Source organism: Cicer arietinum, chromosome 5 (assembly GCF_000331145.2).
Source record: "Cicer arietinum cultivar CDC Frontier isolate Library 1 chromosome 5, Cicar.CDCFrontier_v2.0, whole genome shotgun sequence".
NCBI classification, from domain to species: domain Eukaryota; kingdom Viridiplantae; phylum Streptophyta; class Magnoliopsida; order Fabales; family Fabaceae; genus Cicer; species Cicer arietinum.
In genome coordinates, this window is record NC_021164.2 from 77493964 (window position 1) to 77510615 (window position 16652).

General features: G+C 30.8%; 2 protein-coding genes and 1 non-coding gene across 4 annotated transcripts in view; 2 read left to right on the forward strand and 1 right to left on the reverse strand.

Moving 5' to 3' along the window:
- The window catches only part of LOC101504071 (uncharacterized), a 13837-nt gene extending 10779 nt beyond the window's left edge, over positions 1 to 3058 (reverse strand). The window contains exons 1-5 of one of the 2 annotated variants that reach the window (XM_004500875.4): positions 2478 to 3058; positions 2193 to 2392; positions 1253 to 1376; positions 1061 to 1155; positions 381 to 516 (exon numbers count right to left, since the gene is read on the reverse strand). In XM_004500875.4, the coding sequence (XP_004500932.1) occupies positions 381 to 516; positions 1061 to 1155; positions 1253 to 1376; positions 2193 to 2392; positions 2478 to 2912 (990 nt within the window). In that variant the 5' untranslated portion in view covers positions 2913 to 3058. The remainder of the gene's footprint in view (positions 1 to 380; positions 517 to 1060; positions 1156 to 1252; positions 1377 to 2192; positions 2393 to 2477) is intronic. The other variant, XM_004500874.4, reaches the window with a different exon arrangement.
- An 8140-nt stretch (positions 3059 to 11198) lies between these two features.
- On the forward strand, positions 11199 to 12440 carry LOC101503743 (uncharacterized). Its single transcript, XM_004500873.4, has one exon. It carries the CDS (start codon positions 11518 to 11520, stop codon positions 12166 to 12168), a length of 651 nt encoding a protein of 216 aa, XP_004500930.1. The 5' UTR covers positions 11199 to 11517; the 3' UTR covers positions 12169 to 12440.
- A 3286-nt stretch (positions 12441 to 15726) lies between these two features.
- On the forward strand, positions 15727 to 15800 carry TRNAR-UCG (transfer RNA arginine (anticodon UCG)). The gene has a single exon. It is a non-coding gene; the product is annotated as a tRNA-Arg (tRNA).
- Positions 15801 to 16652: the final 852 nt, after the last annotated feature.

Consider the following 16652-nt stretch of genomic DNA (forward strand, 5'->3'; position numbering starts at 1 on the left):
TTTCCCTATTCTTAATAACTGTTTTTCCCAAGTCCTCTCATTCAACTGTTTTCCTTCATCTCTCCCTCAAAATACTTGCAGTGTGCATCAACACAAAACGACAAACAAAACAAAAAATTGTAACAGGACTCAACTACTTGCAGCGAGTTGTTCAGCTTGTGTTGTCCTAATAGTGTAGTTGATAAACATCAAGAATGAGTTCTGGTTTAAGTGCTAAAATCATTGTTCATATAATATACACACATATATTTATTTAAGTTTATTAGCTACAACCTAAATGTTATATATATATACACACACACACACATAGTTTAGAAAGAACAAAAGCTAAAAGAAATAACCAAGCTTGCTAGTGTCATAATGGGAAAAAAAGAATTAACCTGATTTCCTGTTCTTTTTTCTCTTTCGGCTCCAGCAAGGTCAATGATGGTCAAAACAGCATCATTTGACTTAGGATTGACCACTCCTATACATTTTTGGGGAACATCGCGAATATTTATGATGCACTGTGACCGGCTACAAGTACAAAAAAGGAATCAGACCTTACTGATTACAAAATGGTCGTATTATACTATTATATAGTAGAGAAAGGTGCCCAAAAATTTTGTGATTTCACAAAGACTTATAGACCCTCCAGCCAAAATTTAACTTAACTAGCAACTACTTCCCATAGATTTATTGGAAATATGCTGAGCTGAACTTCATGGTAGATATTTTTCTTCTTTGTTTTACTTTTATCTTTTCTTTCCGTTTTTTGGACGAAATCAAGCCTTTATCGGTAGAAAACCAACTATGATATAGCATATAAATACAGGAATATAGTTTGCATGCTGCATCTATTAAAAGTTGTCAGATATATTTCCATTGTAGCACAGGCGTCCTACAACTTAGGTCATATAGGTACCCTCAAGCGAAAGAACCCACTACATACTAAAAACAACCTCTTTCTATTATTATAGTATTTTAGGCTTTCCACTAGAAGAAACACAAAGCCACAAACAAAGGATTTTTCCTTTGAGGAAAGGGAGAAACGTTCATAAATTCCCACTTAACAACCCACCTTGACTGGCTGTTTGTATTTGTCATTGCCGTTGCACGTTTTATCACAGCTTGTGCTATCAACGATTCTGCCTGTTCGGCGTTACAGATGAGAACCTGTTTACACAAATACAAGAAGTGAAAAAAAATATTATTAATCATGTCAAACACAAAACACATCCGGTGAAAACAACAGATGTAGCTATCAACCAACCTCTTTCAGGCCTCTTACGGTGGACTGCTGCATACTTAGTTCACCGCCATCTGGTAATAAATCAAACAGTTTTTCTGCTTTTCCCCGTTCAGAATATATCTCGAATATTGCTATGTAAAAGGACCTGCAAGTTGCATCAAGGGAAATGATCAAGCCATCAAGCACAGTAGCAAATGATTTCCAGAGCATGTCACTATGCTGTCATGTTCGTGTCATAACTGAGAACAGTTAAAATTATAAAAAAAATCGACTGAGAGTTACAGTTTTCTCCATGTATGATTCTTATGAATCTTCCTAAACATCAAGTGGAAAGAGTAGCACTTCAGCAACTCTTTTTGGATAAGTAAGGTCTCAAAAAGGTCTCATGTAATGCATATCTAAGTACTAACAGAACACTACACCTTAACTTAAGCTTAGTGATGCCTTTGATTTATTAAGTACCTATTTTTTCAAAAAAGCGCCTAAAGAAAATAAATTATCAAAAGAATATTACATTGAGTACAATTATTTAAACAAAGGCTTATCGTTTATAAGTTGAAATTAGTTTCTACATCTCTACTTTTCAAGAAACTCTTTTGTTTGACTTCTAGATAAAATTCCATAAACTCCTAAAAGATTATTTCACGAGTGAGGAACCATATATTTATTTTTAACTTATAAACTCTCAGAAGCTAGAATCTAATTTACACTAGGTATCTAAATAAATGAAGGAATCACTTGACACACACAAAATTCCATAATTGATTTTAAAAAATGGTAATGAAACAAACAATACAACAAATAAATCGCACCCAATGAACTAAGGACAAATTGAAATCTGATGCCGACATCAATCAAAGCCATTTCGTTCATGTTTGGTTTCATGTAGAACTTGAAACCAAACATAAATTATTATCTATATTCTATATATGTATAGGTGGTTTGGAATGCACAAGAATACCTAGAATTATGTTTGCCATCTGGCTCAGTCTCATTGAAAATATGGTGTAGAACACGAGGTACCATTCCAGGATCCCTCGGGGATCCGAACACGGTGTGAGTCTTCCCGGAGCCACTGGGACCCAATGCAGCCAACATTCCACTTCTACCCTTGAGGAAATCCTCCACCAAGGGTTTCACCATTCTCTCGTACACTTCAAACTGAAATCACCAATCACATTATTAGCTAGAAAAAAAAAAACGACAATGATTAAAAAACGAGAAAGGAAAAAACCTTTAACTTTACCTGAGATGAATCGGAAGGAAAAACGTGAGAGAAACCACCGTATGTTTCTGATTTAACTCTCTTCGATTCATGCAAATCCGACGGAACTGATAACGTCACTGACTGTGAATCATTGATTGATATGCACGTTGTGGAGCTCTTTTTCTTTGAAGTGTTAACCACTGCTGTAATCTTTTTTGTTGGATTCTTCGGCCACGCTGATTTGGCTCTCGCGCGTGGAGCTTGATCGGGGGGTTGAATTGGTCGGATTCTGAGGAAAACTTTCAGATTCTCGTTCTCTGAAGTTGACGGATTTTGACTTTGTAGTGGTTGCGTAGACAAAATTTCTTCGTGAGGGAATGGTGTGATTCCTTGAGGAGTAGGACGAGCTCTACGCGGAGGGTTCCGACGAATGGTGACGGTGTTAGGGCCCGTTTTTGGGGTGCCGTTGTCCATTGTTGTTGTCGTCGTTGTATTTTCTCCGGCAGGGGAAAACGAAATGGCGGAAAACGTGGGGTTTTAAATTTTCGGAGAAAAATGATGCGTCTCGATGGGCTTCGGTAGTTCGGCGCGCACAAATTTGAAATGGTTATGCTATTTACACCATCTTTACGTGAAACAGATATAAAGAGTGCCGTATATTACAGATGCAGTAAGATACTGACTCTATAGGTATCCGTAAAAAAATCTACAATATCTACGGGGAACAAGGTAAAAATTTGGATAATAAATATAAGTACAGAGACAAATAATTTATCTACAAAATAAAACGGATATAAATGCAGTTATCCTTGTACTCAAATTTATATAAATATATTATTTATTATATTATATTAATATTAATTTTAATTAATTATTTTCTTTTAAATTTTAGCATTTAGTGGTTACTTACAAAAAAAAAATTCACAATTGATAGTGTAAAAATCCGCAAAATGTGTGTGGGCACAAGGATAAGTAATTACCTACAAAATTAAGCGGATATGGAAGCTGATACCGACACTATAGTATCTAACAATCACAATTATAAAAATATATAATTTATTATATTATATTAGTGTTTAGTTTAATTATTATTTTTATTTGATACTTTAGCATATATTGATATTATTTGACCACTACAGTATATATAATTGAAAGATAAACGTTTACAAACTTTTTAAGAATTTGATTCTGATGAATAGTTAAATAATTGTGACTTTATAACCAAATGTTTATGGCTTATTAATCATGATTTTATAATTATACTTGCAACTTCCTATCAATTTTTTTAAAAATCTCAAATAATATTGTCGCATAACTTGCAACTTCATAAAGTATTATTATGGATATTTGAAAGTGTATTGCAATGTGCGTTCATTTGAAATATTTTAAGTTATAAAATATTTGGTTTATAACACTTTATGACTAGATTTTAGATATTTGGATAATTTTTAAATTTAATAATAACTATATCATTTATTTATCGATTTATTTTAGTTAAAATGTGGAAAATGAGTATGAGTACAAACACCTGGATACCCAGAGAGTAAGGGTATGAGTATTAAAGTTGATACCCAATAGAGTACAAACACAGGTATAAGTATTTTTTTTAACCGCATGTATAGAACGAGTATTATAGTTTCATATTCAAACCCTACTCGTTGTCACTCCTGGAATATATTTTAGTTTTAATTTTTACATTTGTCCATCTTTATCACAATTCAAAAAAAAAATGGGAAATTATACTAACTTAGTAACTTCCCCTAAGGTTTACTTACAAACACAAACAAGTTCTCTAATTTTAAAGTAAATACTAATCTCCTTTATATTTATCTCAAAGTGACAAACAATTTCTATTTACTTAACATTGTTAGTCCACCGTTAATGTCTTTACATTAACTAATAATTCGTCCTCTGCTTTATGAATGGTCACTTACCATCCATCAAGCGACGAGATGTCAATAAGTAGGAAGCAATTATTAGGTCACTCTTGAGGTTTGTATGGGAGGAAGAGTTGCATAAGAGCTTATCGTTGGTTAGGACAATGTCACAATTGAAGCAAGTAGTGATCTTCAATACCCTATCGAGCTTGTCCAATACAGGGTAATATTTTGCAATCCTGTCTATGGGCAAGTGCAGTTAGGCCATTTGTCTGCTCACTACAATAAAAAATTCAAAATTTATTTGTATATGTTCTTTTTGGCGATATTCAATTGTTACATTGAGTATCGACAAGTGTTAATTCAAATTTCGAACATATCTTAGTTTCTGATGAAATTCTAACATATTTTGAAATTTATTGCTCGACAAAGTTGTATTTTAACCTCTCTTCGCATGGTATTAAGTTGTGGGATGAGTGATACAATCATACCAATTCATATAATTGAGAAAACCAAGTTTTGAAATACAATCACGTAACAATATAAAAAGTAAAATTTACGATTTGAATTGTTTTTCTGTTGTGTTCACTTTCATCAATTCAACAACTTGTTCAATATGACCACGCCTAACCAAACAGGGGATGACCATATATAACTGGAAGCATCTCGTTAATAACTAAGAGTTACACAAGTTGAATTATTGGTGAAAGTGAAGGTGTTAATAGACAACTTACGGTGTTAAAAAAAATAGATAGAATGACGTTGAAAATGTAATAGAGAGAAGAGTAAAAATAAATAAAAATAAAAAAAATAAGCGAAAAAGGAATGTGAGATTTTAATATTATTAGTGTAAGTGAAATGACACACATAATAAAAATATATTCAATACAATTATATTAATAATAAAATATAAACAATAATGTAACTTGAATTCAAATGTACATGATTAAAATTAAAACAAATTTTCAATTAAATGAAATGCAATATATCAAAAGAAATACAATAGAAAGATGGTAATTTCTAAATGGACAGAAAAATATGGTATATGTTGAAGAAGTTTGGATTGTCCCGTCATGCAAGTGGGAGTGTAAGAGCATCTCCAACGGTGAACTCACCATAGAGTTCATTAGATAAAGTCCGTGTCACATCATCTTAGAGCAACACATCATTACATCTTGGAGCAACACATCATTTATTACTACAACGTTCATTAAATATGACTCACTAACTATTATAAATTTATTATTATTAATAAAAAAAAGTAACGTTATAATTTTATTATTATTAAATTATGAAAGTATCGTTCCTTCATGAGAGCACCGACAGCATGTCACAACTCTAATGGTGAACTCGCAAAAAACTGAAAGTTACGTAATTACACGTTTGGTGGACACTTATTTGACTACGTTTGGAGATGCTCTAATCTATGTTGAAACCTTATTTTCCTTCTTTTGGGCCTTAAGCCGAATAAGAGGACTCTAGCCATCAAGATCGTAGCCCAGTTGACACTTACCACGCACTGAGTTAGTTCTATTAGAGCATCTCTAACGCGAGTGAAAATGAGTTCTATTTGTGGGTTCACCGTTGGAGTTGTGCCAATGTGTCATCACGGTACCGTCAAGAAGGAACGGTGCTCATAACATTTACCTTTTTATTTTTTTCTATCTACTTTCACAATTTAATAATAATATAATTATAACCGCTACCTTTTATTAATTTATTAATAATAATAATAATAATAAATTTATCATTTTTTATTAATTTATAGTTGTTAACTTCTTTTTAATTTATTAAATAATAATAATTTTGTAATCATTAGCTTTTTTTTAGTTAATATACCACCGTTAGCCTTTTTTTTCTCCTTTAATTACGATTGTTAGCTCATTAATAGAAACAATTTGTTACTCATACTTTTTCTTCACAATTTTTGTTACAGAAGTTTATTAAAGTTTTTATTAACGTACTTTTTTATTTATTTTTCATTTAAATTAATATTTTAAGTTATAATAAAATTAAATATTAATGTATAAATTAAAGTAATAAAATATAATATGATTTTTTAAAAGTTAAACCGTAAAAAATGAATGAGTTGATTTAAGGTGATGTGGCATAGTAGAACTTGAACTATGTTGAGTTCACCGTTGGAGTAAAAAATGAATGAATTGCGTCAAGATGATGTGGCACAGTGACCCCATCTAAAAACTCATATTGAGTTCACCGTTAGATAGGTTGTTTGACATTGCATAAAAAATCCACGTTATATTTTCAAATATTATGGTCAAGCCGCATGTCCTCCATTATTGTCAATCGTGATTTACTTCAGAGGCTTAACATTCCTATTCATTAAGACCTCTAAAGAGAAATAAGATGAAGACTCCAAGTTAGAGTCATCACGAATTCACTATCACCACAACAGTTAGAACGATTTTGTGAATCAAATTAAGATATGGTGGTGTTAGGTTTAACGAAAAAAGTGCTTAAAAAAACAATAATAATAATATAAGATAACAAGGAAGTAAGAAAAGCAAGTAGGAATATTGCAGAACATTTGTTAGGAAAGTGAACATTTCAGTTCGGTTAACACTATTTATAGGAAAAGTCAGCATATGAAGAGGTAATTAAGCATTACACTTAATTGAAAAAATGGGATCACCATCTTGGTAAATGAATCAATATGATTTAATGGTTTTACATCAATTCATAAATCGAGAAGGGGTTTATAGAGACTATTTTTATTTTTTTGGGTATAATGATGATAACACGACACAAAATGTCATTTGTTTAAATAAAAAAATAACAATCTAAGATATAGTCGAGAATGGCCAACTATGGAATTGGGCTTAGTCGATGTCTAAGTGGTCAAATGAAAAACTAGTGAATTGAGAGCATTCAAATACGAGTTGGGCAAAAAATTTCAAGTCAACAAAAATCTCAATAGGGTCGTGGCTGTTGAGGTAAAAACTTTTTTTATATATGTTTTAATGACAATAACTTTATGAAATAAATGTTTAAGTTTTATGAATGATGATCTTCTGATGATTGCAGATAAATTTTAGGCTTAATTGCAGTTTTGGTCCCCCTATTTTAGCTGAATTGCGAAAATAGTCACTCAATTTTGTTTCTCCTCAGTTTTGGTCTCCCAAACATAATTTTAGTCCGAAATTTGATGAAATTTTAGTTTTTAAAGCCGTACTACACCATTTATGATCATATATTTCATGTACAATTGTTGCAAATGAGATCTTGAGGCATTGTGTGACTTAAATAAATGCAAAAAAAATGAAATTTCATCAAGTTTTGGACCAAAATTCTGCTTGGGGGACCAAAATTGGGGAGAGACAAAATGGGGGAGACTACTTTCGCGATTCAGTTAAAATAGGAGGATCAAAACTGCAATTAAGCCTAAATTTTATTGAAGGAACATGAATCACATAAGTGAACAAACAAAAAAGTCTTTCACGTCAACAAGTGCAAAAGTATCTACTAAATTATGAAAGAAACAAAGTAGCGTTAAAATATTATTACATGGAGATATTAGAAGACAATTTTCCTAATAGGTTTATGAATTTGTGAGAATCAAACAAGTCAAAAGTTGTCTCAAAAATCAAATGCAAAAGTGTTCATAATATTCTGGACCAAAGAAGAAGGAGAAATATCAAAATGATCATTTGATAACTTGAGAAATATGTCTAACGATATATAATAGATTCAAACATATATGAAAATAAATAAAGAAGTCAAAGAACATATTTATGAAAGAATATCAAAAGTAATATATTATATACTATATAAATCATTCAAGATAATGATTATTGCATCTTCAAAATAGTATTTTCATGAAGAAAAAAAATGTCAAATATATTCACACATATACTAAAATATCTCAAGGATACTTGACAGACAAAACACAACATGTGTAAAACTGAGAAAAATTGTAGGAAATGTTGCTTCAACAAAAGATTTTTCCTCTCACATAGAAAATAACATTCTTAATTGTTATGAAATAATGTTATCATGATGAACAAGTTTATTGCACTCATAAATATTCTTATCAAATCAATAAAATGACAAGAATCAACTTTGAAGATGAAATCATTTCAAGATTAAGTCACTTAATAAGTAATTTGTTTAAAGAATGATGGGAGAGTATTCACCAGAATGTTTTGGTTGATCTATTATAGAACAATTGACAATAAGGATCTTTTTGGATGGGCAACATGCAACAAATCAGTTGACATTTCGCACATAGACTTTCAAACATTTAATGTGCAATTAAAGTTAATATTTGAAGGTCTACTTGCAGAAACAAATATGCAAAATGTTATGCAGATTGATCTGCAAAATGGTACTCATATTGATCTCTAAATTGATGACATAATGGTTGCATAACATTTTAATTGTTTTAAAAAAAAGACAAGAGACAAATAATCAGTTTTGGGATCACTAAAAGTCTATTCTTGATTGATATAATTTGCACACGGGCCACCCAAAAGTAATAAAGTCTCAATAAGTCAAATAGTGAATGTCCACTTGCAAAAAAGCACATGCAGATTGATTTGCAGTTGTTATTTCCATATTGATTAGTTGAAAACAAGTAGAAAGCTCAAAAGTACACTACAAAGTACTGTTTGACATGATTTGTTGCACATATCTCAATTTAGGAAATTGCTCCAATGATCATATGACAAACTACCCAACATTCTAGTTTTTCTCCATTCTTTAGCAAAGCAAGAATGTTATGGATTGATCAATAACTTTTTGGATAGAATTACACTAAACTTAAAAGGATTGATTCAAAAGATTGTTTTCACCTTAGGAAATGTGTCCAACGACTATATTCAGTTTAAACTGAATATTCAAAGTCTCTTATCATCTACAAATTGAAGATCAATTGGAAGATTGAGACAATAGTTCAATTTGCAATTTACCAACACTTGTTCAAGTAATCACAAGTCAAAAAACTTTTTAAACAAACTCTAACTCTCTTCACTATATATGGAAATCATCATTTCTCGAGTTTATCTTTATTTATCTCAAACAAATAGTTGAGAATCGTTAGATCTCAAACATTTATTTTATCAAACACATTGAAATTAACTCAATCTATTTTTTTTATATTAGATTGAATGTGTTTGTAATTTTTTTCCCTAGATTTAAAGGTGAATGTAAAAATCTTTTATAGGTTGAAATGAAAAGATTGTAATTGATCAATGTGTGATCAAGAGAAAATGTACGAAGGAGAACATCCTGGTTCTGAACCACATAGTGAAAATCTCACGGTTGTGAGAACTAGACTAGTCTGAGTTGGGCGAACGAGTATACTTTTTGTGTTTGATCTTTCTATCTTTAATTATTTTCACACAGAAATCACAGTTCACAATTATTATTTTTATTTAAAACTTGTTAACTTCGTATAATCAATTTTTGATTACCAAGTTTAATCTTGAGTAAAACATCAATTAAAGTGTATGAACTAAATTTTAAAATGGTCACAATTCAAAATTTCTTTTTCTTGTGACTATTAATTTCAGTTAAGTGGAAATGTAAGAATCGTAAAAAGCACATGGAACTTGATAATTCAATTTTAAGACCTAAAAGGTTATTTTTATAAAGCACAAATATGGGCAGAAATGTATAAATGGATAAAGAAAATTGTAGGGCTGGTGTTGTAAAGTGGAGGAAAACCAAATCCAACCATGTAACTTATAGAAATAAAACACTACCTATAAGATTAGCCGAATAAGGTGAGTGACACCTAGATAGTAGAAGTCACAATGTTTTGTCAAGTATGATATATTTTTTTGTATAAACATTCGTCGTACATTTCATTGACACATACACAATCAATCAACTTATTATTTATTCGCAATTTATCTTTTATTTGTTTTTTCAGATTTACAATTTTACTTATGTGTTAATTAATTTAATAATTTTAAAAAAGTTAAAAAATATAAAATCGAAAAACATAATTATTTCCTTAGTGTAATCATTTAAAAAAATAACAAGAATTATTAGTGAATTTCTTACTCATTCTTGATCCTTATTCCCCCAACACAAAGTAATCCAAAATATTGTCTAGGTGGGAAATAATATCCTTCCCCTAGAGCAACGCGCCAGTTGCTCCTCTCTACTTTTTTTTCGCCTTACTTTTCTCCACGTCGAAACAAAAGTTATGCCATTCGTGTTGATGAACAAAACCAAGCTAGTAGTAAAACTTAGCTTATAAGCTGGCTCCTCTTATTGGTAGATAATACACATTGATACTCAACATCAAATCACTACCCAAGCCATGCCATTGGTTGAAAAATGGAGAGTCCTAGGACATTCCCGGCACATGAGGTCACGAGCCAATAAAGAAAATAATTAGATCTGGGACCCACCTTAACAGGGACGTGTATGGCTAGGATTCCTGCCAACTCATTTGACTCAGACATATTTCGAGGAACTCGATGAATATATCAACGGTCGCTTTCTTGTCAACGGCTATTTTAAAAAAACAAAATCCAACGGTTCTCAACGCTCCGGCGGTTGCCGCCCTACAGTATTCCACGGTGTTCTAGTATTGCAATTTACTCTCACAAGAAATGTCGCCGACCGTAGCAGTTGTCGGCAAATTAGGAGAAATTACGACGTGAGAAAATAATTATTAAATTAATTATTTATTTATTTTTGGCCTGTATTAAATTGTTTATTTTATTAAATAATAAAAATCACAATACTAGTACACTAATAGCAGTACTATTGTATAATTAGTCGGTATTAATTAAATTAGTCTTCAGATGTTCCAAATATTAATTAATTATTTTAAAAAAGAATAGAAAAAAGCCGTTGAGTATTTTATGTTATGAAAAGGTATGCGTGAGGACATGAATAGTCGCATGCTTGAAAATAAAGAAAGATCCGTCTCTTTTAAAAGCAGGATCCCCTTCTACCAAAAACTTCACGTTCTTACGTTTCTTCCTCTCAACTCATTTTTATCATATCTAGTAGTATCTACTTATAATAATAATAATAGATAAAGTCCTCTCTTAGTATTATAGATATTCATATTTGTATAAACTTATTCACGGGCTACTGATCTGTTTATTTTGAAAAAAAGATCATCATCGCCTGTTTTAATTGTTGTTGTTTGTTTCCCTTTGTTTTCTGTCTCATCTAAATTCAATCTCATTCTCACAACACTCACTCTCATTTTAATCTCGATGGATGCCGTTTTGACTCAAAACGCAACACAACAACATCAATCTATTACGACAATCAAACAAACAAAAATCAAAACCCCAAACAAAAACAAACGAGGTAATTTCATTTCTAACACCTCTGAGAATTTCGAAACATATGCAGGTATCTTGAATCTTCCTCTTCCCACTTCAAATTCACAACAACATGGAAAATATTCAAAGCAACCACCACTTCTTCCTCTTCCACACGTTTCCAAAATTCTTCATCACAAGCCTTTAATTCCACGAAGCCTTAACACTACTCAAAGTGGTAATTTCTCTCGAAAAAACAGAACAACCAGAGACATGTCTCTTACACCAAAGAAATCAAAACCAACGAAAAGAGAAGAAGCAAAGAAGAGATCGGGAACACAATTAACATCGGAGTTTCTTATGGATAATCCATGGGGACCCGACCCGAAACATTTACCCGTTGTTTTTATGCCGAGGGTATTATCGGGAAACTTCGACGTTCTTTCTGAGACGGTTTTCAATCTCTCTCCACCGCCGAGTAGTTTACCGTTGCCAAAGTTTTCTCTGCGATCAAAACTCAGTTGCAACGCAGAGGCTGCGGGTAGTGTTGTTGACGCCGGAGCAACTAATAATCTCCGGCGACTTTTACGTCTCCGGTGAAGTATTAGTTACTGGGGAACGTATTAATTACTTACTCAGTTAGTCTTTTATTTTATTGTTATTATTATTTAAATAAAATAATCGGCGACGGTAATCTTGCTGATTAGAGGTGACTGATGAAAATCTTGTGTTATTTTTTGTTGGTGAATTTTTGTGACCACCTATGTTGTTTTTGAATTAGGGGTGCACAGAAATGATGTGTGCAGTTCTTTTATATGTTGAATGCACCATCGATTAAATCCATAATAAGTAGTGGGGTGTGTTTTCTTTTCTCCTTGTTTGGTTTATTTGCCTTTTTATTTATGTCGTAAACTTTTTCGATATGTGTTTCGTAAATTCATACTAATGGAATTATTCTACGAAAAAAATAAGTGAAATAAATGAGATAAACATGTAGTTCATGTCAAGCCTTTAAATCTCGAATTTAAACTAAGTTACAATTATATGATTTGATTTTGTAAAAATTCAAAATGATATAGAAAATTAATTGGTTGAAAATGATAACGAGAGATAGTTGAAAATAATGATAATCATCAGAGTTATTTTGTGTTAATTGAAAAAATAAAAAAGTATGATCACATAGAAAAAACTATTTTTAATAGGTCAATTTCTTCTGTGAATTGGAGCATCAATTTGCCCATGTTAAAACCTAATTTTTTTTTTTTTTTGCGTTTTAGGTATCTATGGATTCGCGCATCAGATTTTTGTAATTTTATGTGGATCCAATTTGATGGATCACGGAATTTTCTCTCATTGAGTTGTTGAGTTCATCTATAAATAGAGGACTCTGTTCGGTTAGAAAAACACACCAAAAGTTCTTCGAAAATTCGATATTTTTTTCTACTTCCTCCTTTTTGTTTCATCTTCTTTTCTTTCTTTCAAGTGGTTAGTATGATATTAAGAGAAACAATTATTAACTGTCATATTGAGAGTGTAATTCTAGAACAATTTTATGCGGTGCAACAAAACTCCGATATAGTTTGTCTGAGTTGTCTTATATAGGGGACTTCGTGATTGACGAAATGTCTTAAAAAGAGCAACCTAGTCCGCAACTCAACTTAGTAATATCTTCGATGACATAAATGTATTTTAAAACGGTTTTTCGAACCCAAAAAGCAACACAATCTATCTAATATCTTTTTCTTCCAAAAACTAATGTCCAACACAACAAAATCTATATTATATTCTAATATCGTCTGAGACTCAATTGTCTCGCTGTGCTTATTTTTATACACCACATCAATCATGCGCGTTCACATTAAATACTTATTATAATATACTCCATTGAATAAAATATTTAAATGGACTCAACGTGGAAGTGATTCTTCTGCAACAGTTCCCTCTACGCAATCATCAAAAATAAGAAGATGAGAAAGAACAAATTCATGATGTACCAAGACTTCATCAAAATAAGATTTATGACAAAATTTCAGCAATTTGTATTGATGTCATATTCAACATTAAATTTATTAGTTTAATGGTTCATAAAAAATAAAAATAAAAAACAACAACAACAAAAGATAGAATAATATTATTTTGTAAAAAAAACAACTTCTATAATTTAAAAAAATAAATAAATTAAAACAACATGAAATCGCCATTAGAGATGTCATTTAGAAAATCTCTATTACAAACGATAACTTCCACTTTCTCCAAAAATGTTCAAAAATAATATATTAATATTTTTTTTGTAATTTTAGAAAAAAAAACAACAAAACCAACTTAATGCACTATATTTTTTTTGGCTAGTTTTGTCTACCTTAATCAAAGTTCGTGTTGACAAATTTTATAACTACATAGCATCACTCTTGTTTTGATGTTTTACTCTAGCGATTAAAAATGAAGAATGTTAAGGTATTTGGATTCAAATCCCGTTGAACGTGCTAGTAATAAAAAAAAATGTTTTTCTAAAGAAGTAAAAAACCTAAAGTGAAGCACTAAGATATTTTTAATAAAATAAAGTTTATTGATTATGCATTATCAATTTAAAATCTTTTACTATAATATTTAATCATACATATAGTTAGTTGATTGGTTATTTATTGATAACAACTATAAATTTTTAGTGAGATAATAAAATAAAAAATTTATCTATTTTCTTAGTGAGATAATAATACACTAGTAGTGCATCGTCTATTTTATCATAAGATAATAATACTTGCATTCAATTAACTCCTTAATTTTTTCTCCATCTCACTTATATCACCCTACTCTCTTAATTCTGTTCTCTCTCAAAATGTCTATAAGATGTATAGATTTCATTCTTTATAATTCAACTGTTATTGTAAAAGCAATATGAGTTTAATAAACATACAAGTGTAAATATTTTTACACTGAGAACCAACACAAATCGTTGGTTGATGAATTATTTTATAATATCAATTACAATCATATAGTAAAATAATAAAATCAATTGTTTTTAAATTGTGATCGGAAAATTGGTTTATACTAAACACTTCAAAATAAATTAATAAATAGTATATTAAAGAGGAAAAGGCATGATCAATTAGTTTTATATCTTTATATTTAAAAAATAATCATTTATTTTAATATAATTTATTAAATAAAATCAATAAATAAATAAATAAAAAAAGAAAGAGAGCAGTGTTTACACAAACACTCTCGTGACTACACAACATACTTTTTTGCTTTACAATGAGATACCTATTTAACTTAATTTAGTACTAAATACCGGAAGAATAATTCATTTTATAAACTACATATTTAGATGTTATTTAGAGAGTTGAGTTTTTATCAATAATGCAGATACATTAATCTAGAGTATGTAATGGTTTAACTAGTCTTTTGTAGTTTTTGGTCTTCTCAAAATCATAAATTATTTTCTTTGGTTATGCTAAAATAACAATTATGTCGTTGTTCATCGTAACCCCACAGATTTTTGATTCAGAACTCTAGTGAAAATAGCATTTTGTCAATGCTTATGCAGGAGTGGGATGGAGTTTATAAACTTCCTATCTAGGTTGTACCTTGATGGATGGGGCATGGCAAAGTTGTCACTTTTTCTTAACAAGATGACAATTTACATTAATTAAATTCAATTTTGTGTTTAATGCTGATAAGTTTTCAGCTAATGCATCACCAAAAGAGAAGTACTCAAGATCTATAAGGGTTTAACGAATTAATTTGAACTCGAGGTGTCTTTGTAGGTATGGACCCCTCTACATTGGAGTCGCAGACATAAAGTGGATAAATTTATAAATTAAGGAAGGATTCATTATCAACAAAATGACCCATCTTGCAATTCTCAAACAGTAAACAATATATAAAATTTTCGAAAAGATTATTCATTAACAAACTCAAGGTCATATGAATGTAAGTATATATCAGATCTTTTGAAAATTTTATTTATTTATTTATTTGATAAAATTGGGTGAAGAATTCTCTAAATGCAAATGTCCTGTGAAAAGTGAATATGGATGTAATGTTACGGGATTGTATGGTTGCACGGCTAAGGAACGAACCAAGAACCATTGGGTTCATCAAGGTAATTAATCGTATTGTGGATAACTTGGTTTCAAGGAGAAGATATTCAAACAAGACCGCATAGCGCAGTGGATTAGCGCGTCTGACTTCGGATCAGAAGGTCGTGGGTTCGACTCCCACTGTGGTCGAATTATTTTTTTCACTCAATTTTTCAAGTACGCCTTTAGCTCATCTAAACGGTTCACATACTCAATCCCCCACTGGCCATTTGAATCAGAAAATTGCTTTTCCGTATTGTCTACCATGTAATAGGCGGTGACATAAAGCTAGCTATCCGTCAAAAATCATGTAGCTCGAAGTTACCATGATATATATGGTCTTGGAGTATTGATTTTTCTGATATTTTAAAATCTCACATGTTGAAGGCCTGAAACTAGACTCTAATCTAATGTTATGCTGAATCTCAATTTGCTTAATTGTTAAAAGTATAGGTTCAGGACAAATATGCTTATTTTGGTCTTGCGGTGATATTGGGGTGGAACTGAATATATGCTGTGTATTTTGTACCTTTGTTATTTGCTTGTAATATTCTAAGCTTGCACACTTTGTGCTGCTTGTGGATTTTATTGAATGAAAACTTTTGCAAAATAAACGAGAGAACAAAAAAGCAACAAATGGTGGAGTTATTAATGCCAAGTAAAGGATTGAAATTTAAGTAGCAAAGCGAAGTACTAGTAGTGAAGTGAATAACAGGAGATTGTGCATTTAGTTGTGACCCAACCAAAATAATATTTAAGTGTGATGTGGTGGCATCTATGTTGTTGTAGATTGACACCTGTAGAAACTTTACTCAAAACTGTTCTCAAATGTATATTAACAGAAAAGATGCTCCTAAATGTGCCGAAAAATACTTAATCAGACTTTTTACTTAAATGTTCCCTAATTCAATTGAAAGGATATGTATTGCTCTTAAGCCAAAGAATAAATTACTTGGCCAACCTGCACATTACCTAAATCATTGCAAAAAAAATATTACGCAA

Excerpts from the sequence above, each read along its gene's own strand:
- LOC101503743 (XM_004500873.4), top strand. The coding sequence starts at position 11,518 with ATGGATGCCGTTTTGACTCAAAACGCAACACAACAACATCAATCTATT.